This window comes from Crocodylus siamensis, chromosome 4 (assembly GCF_052110815.1).
Source record: "Crocodylus siamensis isolate JL-2025a chromosome 4, ASM5211081v1, whole genome shotgun sequence".
Classification (NCBI taxonomy): Eukaryota; Metazoa; Chordata; order Crocodylia; family Crocodylidae; genus Crocodylus; species Crocodylus siamensis.
Genome location: NC_143398.1, coordinates 236,215,205 through 236,227,525, shown reverse-complemented (window position 1 = coordinate 236,227,525; position 12,321 = coordinate 236,215,205). Strand labels below are relative to the sequence as shown.

At 43.7% G+C, this 12,321-nt stretch overlaps 1 protein-coding gene across 2 annotated transcripts in view; it reads right to left on the bottom strand.

The window, feature by feature from the left end:
* ESYT3 (extended synaptotagmin 3) overlaps positions 1 to 12,321 on the bottom strand; it is a 56,783-nt gene that overhangs the window by 14,621 nt on the left and 29,841 nt on the right. The window contains exons 8-15 of one of the 2 annotated variants that reach the window (XM_090045921.1): positions 10,571 to 10,691; positions 8,488 to 8,661; positions 7,461 to 7,543; positions 7,017 to 7,065; positions 5,915 to 6,004; positions 3,695 to 3,757; positions 3,537 to 3,605; positions 811 to 879 (exon numbers count right to left, since the gene is read on the bottom strand). In XM_090045921.1, coding sequence (XP_089902047.1) covers positions 811 to 879; positions 3,537 to 3,605; positions 3,695 to 3,757; positions 5,915 to 6,004; positions 7,017 to 7,065; positions 7,461 to 7,543; positions 8,488 to 8,661; positions 10,571 to 10,691 — 718 coding nt within the window. The remainder of the gene's footprint in view (positions 1 to 810; positions 880 to 3,536; positions 3,606 to 3,694; positions 3,758 to 5,914; positions 6,005 to 7,016; positions 7,066 to 7,460; positions 7,544 to 8,487; positions 8,662 to 10,570; positions 10,692 to 12,321) is intronic. The other variant, XM_090045922.1, reaches the window with a different exon arrangement.

The window sequence follows — 12,321 nt, the reverse complement described above, 5'->3', positions numbered from 1 at the left end:
CCTGCACTTGCGGCCGAGCAGCATTCCTACATGCCTTTCGAAACCAAGAATAAGTGCAGTGTTTCTCAATGGCCTTTCCACCAAGAACAGCTCAGGGATTCCAGTATAACGGGGGGTGGAGGAAAGTGTGCAAAATAATGCGGGGGAAGAGCAGGCAGGCTGCTCTTATGTGAACAAAGTTAGGGACTCAGCGTTTGGTCTGATTTGTCTCGAAGCAAGAAATGAATTGATAAAAAAGAAAAATGCCTATGGGGCAGGAAGTAGATTGGACTGTACTTCAGGCAGACTTTTTTATGTTTGATGGGAAGAGAAGGGAGACATGGAGTGACAGTGGGATTTTTATTGTGAAGAAAAAGATTAGTTTTTGTATGAATTGGTTTCAGATGTAAGGGGGAGGAAAATATTTTGATGAATAAGGGAAGATACCAGACTGATGGGAGTGGAATAGTGAGCGAGTTGGGGAGTTTGCTGGCTCTTCACCATATTGTGATCGGAGAACAAATTCTTTGCTGGCTCATGTCACATGTTAATCCTGAGGTATAAAGGTGCTATTATACAAGTGATGACCCAAGGGAGGGGGAGGCAAAATAAAAGAAAATAACGGCTACAATAAATCAGGCTTAAATTTATTGGGAAACTAAAATCATCTTCAAAGGGACACTCTTCTTCCACTTGATCCATAAACCACAGCGCTGCATTTGGAAGCATCTCCAACATATTAATATCAGACACTTGTTTGCTGAATTTTTAGAAGCGCCTCACCTAAAAATTACATTTTTAAGACAAAACAAAAGGGTGAAATGGCCTCACCTTGCTTTTCTGAGTCTTGTTTCCCACAGTGAGCTGAGTATAAGATGAAGGCTCTCGTTCCATTTTCTGCTATTTCCAATCATTCAACAAAAAGAAGAAAAAGTCAGCTCTTGGCAATATGCAACCAGCAGTACAAACACACCCCCACATTTGCTTATTTGCAACATTTAACTGGTGAACTGACGTTCGCTTTATTTTTACTTGTCCAAATCTAAGCCTAAAAAGCTAAATTCTCGGAGTCAATGGGAAGGAGGCAATTCGGAGGGTGAATTCCAGATCTGTAGGTGGTTTTGAAAACCTCACCCTAAATACTTAAAATCAAATGAAGCACTCTGTTTTTGGTTAGTAGCAAGGCCACCCCTTTAAGACACCTCTAGGTAATGACAGGATCACAGGAAAGCAAGGCTGGAAGGGACTTTGTGAAGTCATCCCATCATCCCAGCTCAAGGCAGGATCATCACCCACTAAACCATTGCAGTCAAGTGTCTGTCCAATCTGCTCTTAAAAACCTCCAGCAATCAAGAGTCTACATCTTCTCTAGGTAGCCTGTTCCAGCGCTTGATCATCCTCATAGTCAGAAAGTTCTTCCTAATCTCCAACCTTAATGCCCTCTCCTGCAGCTTGAGACCATTGCTCCTCGTCCTGTCCCCATGACCCACAGATTCTAATCTCTAGTCTTTTTGCAATTGCCCTGCAGGTAGTTAAAAGCTTTTATCAAATCCCACCCCACCCCCGAATCTTCTCTCCTCCAGACAAAATAATCCTAGTTCTTACAGAACACAAGGAAAGGCCCAAATCATAGTATCCCATTTCATCAGGAGCTCAGGAAGGTGGGATATATGGAGTAAAGAAACGTTATGGTAACAAAACAGCAGCCAAGCCATGTGCTAGTGGGAACATACATGTAAGGTATCTTCTATGCCATTCTTAAGTAACTTTTCATTTTGAATCCTCACATCTTTTTTCTGAACTTCAGTGAACCAAAGAAGTTCCAGCTAACATGCTGGTTCTTTGATCTTCTGCCCTTGAGGGTTCATAATTAAGATAGCGTTGTGCAGTATAGATAGGGACCACTGGAATTTGCACCGGAAGTGCGCTGCACAGTGGCTCCTTTAATCTTGTAGTTTCCCCTGCAAGCCCCTCCCTCTCCTCCACCCCTCGCTGCTGATTGGCAGAGGAGTCCCATCAGCCCTGCTGCTTTCTCCTGACGGCCAGGAGGAGAAAGCAATGAGTGGTGGGGCCTGTCCGTCAATCAGCAAGGGAGGCGGGGGAGGCACTTCCAGATTAAAGGAGCCACTGCACAGTGCACTTCTGGTGCAAATTCCAGTGGTCCCTAATGATAGGTGTACATAAATGACACTATTGATTGGGAGGGGAGGTTAAGAAAGAAGGCACACGAGGGAAAAACAGGGGAAGAGGTGCCTCATCTCAAAGCAGAGATTCTCCAACACTCAGAAAGCTGCCCAAGACTCAATAAATCTCAGATTTCACAGATGCGATTTCCCCAGAATGACGGTAGCATTTCCTGCAGGCATCTATGGCATGGGAACATATATCTGCTCAGTGAAGGATAGTTTCTTCCCAGGAGGGATAACACTGAGCCTCCAGCAAACTTCACAATCTCCATGATGGCAGCCTCCAACTAAGATAAAAAAGCAGGCCACCTCATGGGTCTTTGTCTCCCCACCTAAAATGGCCACAATGGTTTTAATTAGGAAACACAGTGTATTCCTCGCATTGGAGCCCAATCCCGATGCAAAGAGACCACTGTAGGATGCCGTATGGTCATGGAGTCGGAAAGCTTTGCGATGCTCCCTCCGCCCACCTGTCATAGCACAGGAAATGAAGCATACACCAAAGCTCCCTGGGGAGCGGAAAAAAAGCAGAAGGCTAAAAAAAAAGAGCTCTGGAAAAAGGAAGGTAAACCTTCAGTACCCAACAACAAAAGGAATATACAAGCAGAAGTGTGAAATTAAGTAGGACCAAATCCAGCACATAAAGGAGTGCAGAAAACTTTATCCCAATTGCACAATTCAGCATTTCTAAGATTAACTGCTCAACAGGGGGAGGCAGGAGGAGGTTCACTCTGTTTGATAGCAGTATGGTTTGTCTGAGTTCGAGGAAAGCCAAGTGCTTTCCAGATGCAACGTCTGCATTGCAAGAGAGAGCTGCACAGTGCTTGAGGAGCAGAGGGAATCAGCTAGAGCAAAGCAAGATGAGGCAAGTGTGCCAGGATAGCATGGAAACTTCCCTGGGTTAAGCTCGGTCCTAAATTGAGCAGGAAGCCAGCAGTGATGTCCGAGTAAGGGGATAATGTCCCTCCGCTGGCCAGCTGCCATTTTGGAATAACTGAGGCCTGGAAAGACTGACATGAAAGGACTGAGCACTGGAGATGAGTGCCAAGAATTAGCCTGATGCCTGGCTTCTCTTTCTTGGTTTAAAAAAAAAATAAATAAATAAAAAATAAGCATTTTATTTTTGTCCTTCTCAGACCTGGCATAAATTTCAAAATGAAAATCAGAAAAACCAGTAGGCTGTATCCATCCCTGCAGATGCTAGTGTTGTACCAGGATGACTGGTTCAGAACAACAGTTATTTGGACCTCAATCCCTATCACAGTCAACATATTTCCCCTTCACAGAAAGAAGCCCAAACTGTTAAAATACTGTGCAGCCCAGCATGTGATGTTGAAAGCACTGGGAAAATACAGTATGCATTGCATTTACCTTGAGGTACTTGTTGCCTTTGAACTTCTTTGCACCATATTCACAATTCGAATATTCAAACTGGTTTTTCTGTATCAGTAAAACATTTTACAATGGTTAGCGCCGGGATTATTTTTCTGAAGTTAAAAGTATAGGCTGCTCATTACTTCTCTACTTACTGGAAGGTTGCAAGCACTGTCCAAATACACTATTAATATTGCTGTGGCGAGACCATTCTTATCCTGTAACAGTCAGTAAAAACAAACACGTTAATCGAGGACTAGATCACAGCAGAACCGAAATGCATGTGGTTTGTACTGACATGCCAATGACAGACAACTTATCCACCTGTTCCTAAAACTAAGGCAGGGACAAATACATATTTGGGAGAAGAAGCTGTTACTCAAGACTGTGCATCAGCTGTTATGATGCAACTGCTATGGGATCACACAGACCTAACAATACCAGAGATTTAAATCAGGGGTAGGCAACCTTTTCCAGCTGCAGGTGGAAGGACCCACCATGGGTCAGGGGTGAGTGCTTGCACCTGACACTCATCCCCTGCAGCAGCATGGGGAGAAAGCAGACAGCCAAAGCCCCCTCATCCACAGGCCAAATCTGACCTACAGCCCATAGGTTGCCAACCCCTAATTTCAATCACCGAGAAGTTAACCCAGGGTCAAAATTGAACTGGTTTTGCTATGCCTGTATCAATACTATATCACGCAGATGTAACAGTTGCACCATAAGAGCTTGCATCAGTACCCTTTGATATCAATATAATAGTAATATCCGCCTATACTGGGGGTGGGCAATTACTTTGGGCGGAGGGCCACTTACTGAGTTTTGGCAAGCCATTGAGGGCAGCCAGGGGCATATAAATATTAATTTTCTAAATTTTTTAGGGGCCTCGCGGGCCAGATTGGTTTGGCAGGCCGCATCTGGCCCACGGGCCACATTTTGCCCACCCCTGGTCTATACCTTAACTGCTCTACAAGGAATGAAAAGCTGGTGGAGAATGGTAAGTCAGGGCCCGTGGTTCTCAAATTGTTTAGACTCATGTCACCCCTCAAAAATGTCTGCTCTTAGTTTTCTGTAGTCTTTTTTGACAGCAGAAAAATAATAGAGCATTTTTTCTATTGCAAAGAACCCAAAGAGACCACTACAGGTCACGCATTTTTTTTTTTTTTTTTTTAACTATAGAGTCTTATTAGAAATCACTGGGTTCATGTTGTGAATTGCATATGCACATCTAACAGAGCTAACAGTGCGGTATCCTGTGACACCCCTTACAGGTCCTCAAGGCACCCCGGTTGAGAATCACTGGTTTAGGCACACAAGTATCATCATCAAATACATACTACAGCAAGTTGGTCAGACAACTGGTAACTGATGAAACCAGGGACTAAAGAGAAACTGAATGTTAGCAGCCAAGTACAACTGGAGCGTCTTGTATCACTCATTCACTGCCAGGATGTCTTGAGGTTTGGATTACTGCAAGGACATTTCATGGCCTGAGGGCCCACAGGTGGGGGAGGCTCTGTTCTCTATTGCACATCTATTGATATGCAATTCACAGTGTCCAAGGAGCAATCTCATTGTCAAACTTTCTGATTCCATCTTTAAATACACGGGGCACAAAATCTACAGATTGATGAGAACATGATCAGATGTAATTAATGCAATTAGAGCTGGTGCAGTTTTTAAGATGGGTACCAGACCTTACATTGTAATTAAAAAAAAGTTACATTGTAATTGTAATACTATTTGAACCTCAGACATGAAGTCACAAATTCAAAATGACTCTACTTCCTCTAAAAATAATTCTATTCCAATGTGTGACTCTAACTAACCAACAGTGTAGTTGTTCAAGCAATCACCTTAGAATCCTTTTGTGGAGCCCCTGGTTGAGCGTGGGACTGAACTATATTCTTAATTGTACACACCAGCATTAGTCCCCTGCCATTTCACAAAACAGAAAGCCCAGATATGAATTACACCGCGCTGCCCTGCCCCTGACTGCAGTGAAAGCACCGAAATACATTCTACTGAATTGTGGCAGAAGGAAATGACGTAACAAAAGGTGAGAGTGATTCAAACTCGCCTGCTGAAAGCATATCACGATTTACAGCCATGGCCTCAACCTAGTATCACTACAGGAGGTCAATTTATGCTATGTGTTCAGAGAGATCGCAGCTGTCAAACACTGCCGGATTTTAATTCCTTTGGCTCATTCAAGAATAATTGTGACTTGGATGCAAAGCAGGCTCAGTCTTGGGGAAAGTTCACGTGGAAGCCTTGTCAAACAATGATAAGATCCAAGGTATTTACTTTTGGCTCACGGTCTCACAGGCTCTTTTGCCAAGTAATTAAGAGCACCAGAAACAAATAAAACTCACCTTGCACAGCTTTTCTTGCTCAGTCACTAATGAAAGCCACTCGAGCTTCAAGTGCAGGTGTCCGCTTGCTGTCTTACTTAAGGGAAACCACTAAATTAAAGAGAACAGAAGCATAGTCTGAAACCGTGTAGTAGAAGCATATATGTGTATGTCGCAATCCTTCTGTGAATGATGCATGACCGCCAACTAAAACTGTACTTTGAGCTCCTAAGATGGAGTTAGATTCTAGCAGAAAAATCTCTGCATAAAAATATCCGGAAAGAAACTTGAAACACCGACACAGCATGCAAAAGTTCTTAATAAGGAGAACACCGAATGTTATCTGGAACTAACAGCAAGCACTGGATACTGGGCTAGCTCCATAGTCTTCCAATAGCATTGATTCCTTCCAAAACCCAAATGCTTTTAACAAGATTTATCTAGACACACGTACGTACACAGTGTCCCGGGTGTTTGTGCAATACAACTGCAAAAGCACACCATGGCCAAGACACAGCTTTTCAAGCTTTATGAGTAAGTGTCTACTGAACTTGAGGAGGCGGCTAGCCAATTTCGTGGGCAGATCCCAGGCCGGCTGCCACGTTTGTGGGCTCAGCACAGCAGGACCCTTCACACCTCTGATTGGCCAAAGGCTCTGGCAGTCCCACCCTTCCCGCAGATTGCCGGATGGCCCGAAACTGCAGCTTAATTACCTTGATTAAGTCTGGGGAAGCCATTAATCCATGCTTAATAATGCATGGATTAATGGCTTCCCCAGGCTTAATTGGGGTAATTCAGCCATGGTTTTGGGCCAAGTGGCTTCTTGCCTTGCTGGTAAGTTGTTTTTTGGGGGGTCTTTTTGCAGTAAGCCCACTGTTTTTTGCAGAGTCTGCCTGATTTTGCATTTTCCGTGAAAATCACACAATTGCAAAATCAGTAGCACCCTCTTTATGAGCAAACCCAGAGCTGAATACATGCTTGTAAAAATAAAAATTAGTAAAATAACCAACAAGCTGCACATCAGCGGAAAAGAGAAGACCAGAGTGATTCATGGCATCATTATGTTTACAGCACTTGGCCTTGAACAAGCTGCAATAAGAGGGTTGGGTTTGGTTTTTTTTACCTCATCAACAAGTCTGTCATTCATCACGTCCCTGAGGTTGATAAGTAGGCTGGAAGACAAGACGTGAAAGTCATGTTTAAGTGAACAGCATATTTGTGATGAGTGGGCAAAGAGATGGACTCCGCTACACTTTTGTTACTGGGATATCTCCTTGTTAGGGTACTGAGACCATCAAATTCATTTCACAAAGTGGACAGCATCCAACTGTGAGGACTTTACCCCAATAGATCTGAAAATCCATAAGAGAAAGGCTCCAGTCGTTACTTCTAATCCTAAATGCTACTTTAGGGGAAGAAATTATATTTTAAAGAAAAACTCTACATATTTCACTGAGCAAACAGCTCTGAGCTGGCTTTAGCGGTAACTCTACAGGAAACTGGACAATTGAAACACACAACACATCACAGCCTACTGAATATAGGGGGAGCAAATTATGTTGATCACCTGCCCAGAAAGTCATCTTTATCTGGATCTTCATCATACAAGTCTACTTCTAAGTCCTGACCAGGCAATTCATGGACAACAAACTGCAGAAAAGACAAAGAAAACTAGTTTTAGATTAAAAATATATAAACATATTCAAGTGCTCCATTTGAAACAACCACAAGGACGCAGCATTTCTCAAGTGCCTTGTGAAAATGCAGACAAGTGGCAAGCTGCATTCCAAAACAGCTCCATTAATAAGGACGATTCATTAGATGCGAATATGTTTCAGCAGAAATATGAAATCTTTGCGAGGTGGTAGCTTAAGTTGTAGTTAAAAGATGTGACCAGGAGTCTCCAGCTAGTCAGGGTCATAACACTAGCCAGCCAGCCAACAGCCAGCACACACACACACAAAACAAGCCTTCCATCAGCTATTAAGGGGCAACTATTTTTGCAGCACAGTTTATATATAAAATTGAATTTGGGTCTCCTCTCAAATCTACACTCGCTAGAATCCCATCAGGTAGCATGTTTTCGATTCTAACAACCGGCAATTCTAGTCAGTAGGAGCAAAGTAAAGTAAAAAAGTCCATGTGGATGTCATGATAATACATGCCAAGTCGTCACCAGCTCTGGCATAGCAACCTGGTTATCCAGGAAAAGCATACACGCATGCATGCAGACTTAATGCTACTGTCAGGAAAAAAGCTTGTACACACAGAGCATGGTTGCAGATTCTTACACTAATGAAGTGGTTGATTCTATTAAGCAAGATTTTAATTAGCCATGGGCAGTGTACTCCTCAGATCAGCTTGAGAACTGGCATGTCAATTCAGGGACTAAAGTAAAGTTTACTGTGTAAATTGGAGCTTATTTGATTAAGGGCTTCTTTGGTTCAACATGTGATCTGTTAACAAAGTAACAAGCAGTCTACCTGCTCCAAAGTGATTAGGCTAGGGAAGGGCCAAGGACAATTTTGCCTGCATCAAAAAGGCACGCATAACCCTTAGCTTCATCTACTTCAGAAGACCACTAAATTTGGTACCTCGTAGACTTCATTCCAGATGGGATTAAGGTCTCGGGAAATGGTCCTGCTCCGGAACTGCACCACGCCAACACGAAGAATCGCATAAGGGTCTGACTTCCCTCTAATGGCACCAAGGAAGCTGTCTTTTTGGACAAGGTTTTCGGCTTCTAGCAGATGCACTCTCACCACTCCCTGAATGAAATGAGGCATTGCTAATCAGCCATTAAATCACAACCCCCTTGATAATTACAACACACTGCCTCTGAAGCCAGCCATTTCTAACATTGATTCCAATGACCAGAAGGATTTGTCTGAATGGTATTTTGATGTAGTTCATTTTCTGTGATTGAGTTGGAACACGTGACCTATTAAACATGCTTCCCATCCTTGACTTGGAAAAAGTCACCTTATCCAGAGACACAAGTGGTTATACCTGGGCAGGAAAATGCTTCCAATTAATACTATACACAAACAGTCACACCTGATGCTATTACTAAGGGTCTGAGCTCTTCAATTCCCATGGACTTCATGGGGAATTAAGAAGGCTCAAACTCTGAGTAAATATTCCTTAGCTGCAGGATCACCCACCATTGGTTAGACAGGATACTTTCGATTAGTTGATGTAATGAGGGTCATTCAACTTGCATTTGGTGATTAAATTTATGGTGGAGAACAGCAATGTTGCCAGACATGGGCTATCATTGCATTTAAAGGGTAAATGTGACTCGACAGCATGTAATAAATAATTGCCAAAGTGGCCAAAATGTACAATCATTTAGGAAACTCCAAAGAGTTCTTGCATTTGAAAGAAAATGTTTGCAGTCAATCAAGTTGCCATCTTCAGCTTATTTTAAATTGTCCTTGTGTCATGCTTCACGCGCTTGGACTTTCTCAAAGATATTTTGCTTCCCTGCCGGCGTTTCTAATGCTGAACAGATATCATCTGGGGTAGCAATCCCAAAGTGGAACTGGATCAAGGTACTACCGCTCTAAGAGCTGGCACTGACTGAAATGATAAAACTATTGGCTGTTTACAGCAATAAAATCCTATCTCAAGGACAAAAATAATCCATTTACATTCGCTTGAGCTTACATTTTGACAATGGAAAATAACTTTTTTGTTAAGTCCAGTAAAACAATACAGTATTTCCTCTTTTAGTAGCACTGGTGAACTTCCACCCTTCTGTCATTCACCGAGTTATTCCTCACTCTGTATCTAATGTAATTACTGTTTGTAAGTTCAAAAAGATACTTCAGAAAGATTTTTGGTAAAATACCTTACATTGTGAAAAGATCTCTGCAATTCTCAAACCTCACTACTATTCGTGCTTTTTCAGAAGCATTACTAAACCCAAATGCTTTGAGAATTCTGGATTAAGGCCCAAATCAAGGACAAACTGAAGAGTAATCATGTTCCTAACTTAATCTAAATCTTTCATTTGGCAAGGTCTCTGTTTAAGACATGACTATGTAAAGAGGATATCCAAAACCCAGAAAGTTCGAAACTCTTTTTATAAGCAAAGAATACTGCCATATAATGGGGATCCTATATGAAAAGACTAAATCTAACTATGCCAAAAATTGTCAAAAAAAATATAACATGCGAGGGGCATAGATTAAAACTACCTATACAATATTGAGATGTATGCACTAGAATACTCAAAAGAGTCAAATCTAATACCCATGCCCCGCTACAGCAGTAGGAGTTAAAAGAAGTCCAACACCTGGTATTTTATTTTACTTTTATTGGCATTCCCCTAGGTTTTCCTGCTGCATTCTTGCTCAAATGTGGTTAGTTCTAACAAAATGTGCATGCAGGAGAGATCTCCAGGGCATTTGGCTTGGTACAAATAGATTCTGTGCAGGTCTTCTTTAAAGCTGGGGCAACCTGTCACACTACTGCACTCCTGAGCCTAGTATCATACCCAAAGCAGCGTTGTTAGGTAGAATACTCACTGCGGTTCTGACCGAAGTCAGCAACTCATTTAATTGGTGGCATTAATCATGGGTCAGAGACTAATGCGCACAGCCTACTACCCCTCACCGCAGGGAACACCATGTTAAACTGACTCTGGTCCCATATGTCATGGAGAACACTCACACATGGGACAGGGAATTGCAGGCAGGACACATCGATGTTATCGTTCAGGGGAACCGTGATTCTGTTTGGAAGCACCAGGCGGGCTGCAATGAGGTCCTGGATTATTGTTTCAGACATGAAACTGAAAGGAAACATTAAAAGAAATGAGTTACCATTTCCCCTTAAAACAGGGCTGTTCAACCCCCAGCCTGCAGGCCAGTCTGGAGCCATGCCATCCAGACTACAGGGGTCCCCACGGCTCCGAAGACAGGGCAGTGAGAGTGGAAGGAGCACCCTGCTGCCAAGTTTCTGGACCCTTGGGGAGTCCCGGAGGTCAGACAGCATGCTAGATGGGTGCATGGAGGTGGCCAGGGACCTGATCCGGACACACCCAGGCCTGCAGTAGGCAGTGCAGGGTCCAATCCTGCAGTGTGGGACCACGGGAGGTGATGCAGGGCTCTGATCTGGAAGCATAGGCCTGATCCTAGCACACAGGGTCCAATCCTGCCTCTGGACTGACCCTGTATCATTTGGCTGGCCTGTGGCACTAAAAGTTAAGCACCACTGACTTGCAACAAAAGAAAATTGCCAACAGTGTAATCTAGATTCCCCTCCCCACGTCCTGAAGTAGATTTCTTTTCCTCCATTGAGTGTTCCAGAACCAAGATTTCAGAGGCTGTGATCCTGCTCATGTAACTGCGTGAATGAGGTGTAAAAAATTGAAATCTGCACATAATGAAGAGCTGGCCAAGATGCTGAGCATGGGTGACTGGTACCACCTTAGTTGGGGGGGCACGTGCCCCCCCAGCAGCCAGTCAGCGACCGGGGGGGAGGGTCCCTCCGCCACAAAACTCACCAACTGGGAAGCAGCCGCAGCGCTCCCACTCCCTGGCCGGTACTCACAGCGGGGACACCAGCACTCCCGCCTGCCCTCCATCACCTAACTGCGGAACACAGCCAGTCAGGGTGTGCACCAGCACTCTCAGAGGGTGCATATGCACCCCTGTGCACCCCCTACGTGTCACCACTGATGCTGAGGGGACATTTTCATAGGCCACGGCAGAAATGGGCGCTCAAGTACATATGCACGAGTCTTGAAGTTACAAATTCTGGTTGGATTTGGCCTTAGAAGCCTGTGAATTGTGAAGAAGATGCAAGAGTGTAGGGCGCTGAATGAAGTGGAGGCAGGAACGCTTCAGAATAAGAGGTTTAAGTCTTAGGTGTTTTCTGCACTTCCTTAGAAATACACCACAGAGCGAAGCAAGACAGAGCATGAACAGGGAACCTCCATGGGCACAATGTCTCCATGACAAACTTATCCTTTGGGGTATTTTATTTGGAGGACTAGAACCTAAAATGAAACAGGTGATCCAGCTTCACATCAGCACAAAGGGTAATTTCTTCCCTTGGCCCCATGCACATAGTCCTGAGTGATTTTAGTACGGACTATGTAGTGGTTTCTGTGCACACATATCCACAGAATTTGGTCCCCAGGCTCACAAGTCATAGGATCAACAGTCATAAAGCCCTTTATACAGGCACAACATGAGTGTTGCGCATGCCGTGATAGTGAGAGCTTTTCCTCCCCTCCTCCACCCAGTCTGCCTTACCTATAATCTTAGGGCAGTGCTTGGCAACTCAAGCACTGCCCTATCCAAAGTCAGATTTAAGAACAACCAGGCAACCTGATTATAAATAGAAAGCTGAAGCCAGGCACATTCAAATTAGAAACCGAGTGCAAATTTTTAACAGCGAGGGTTGATTAGCCATTG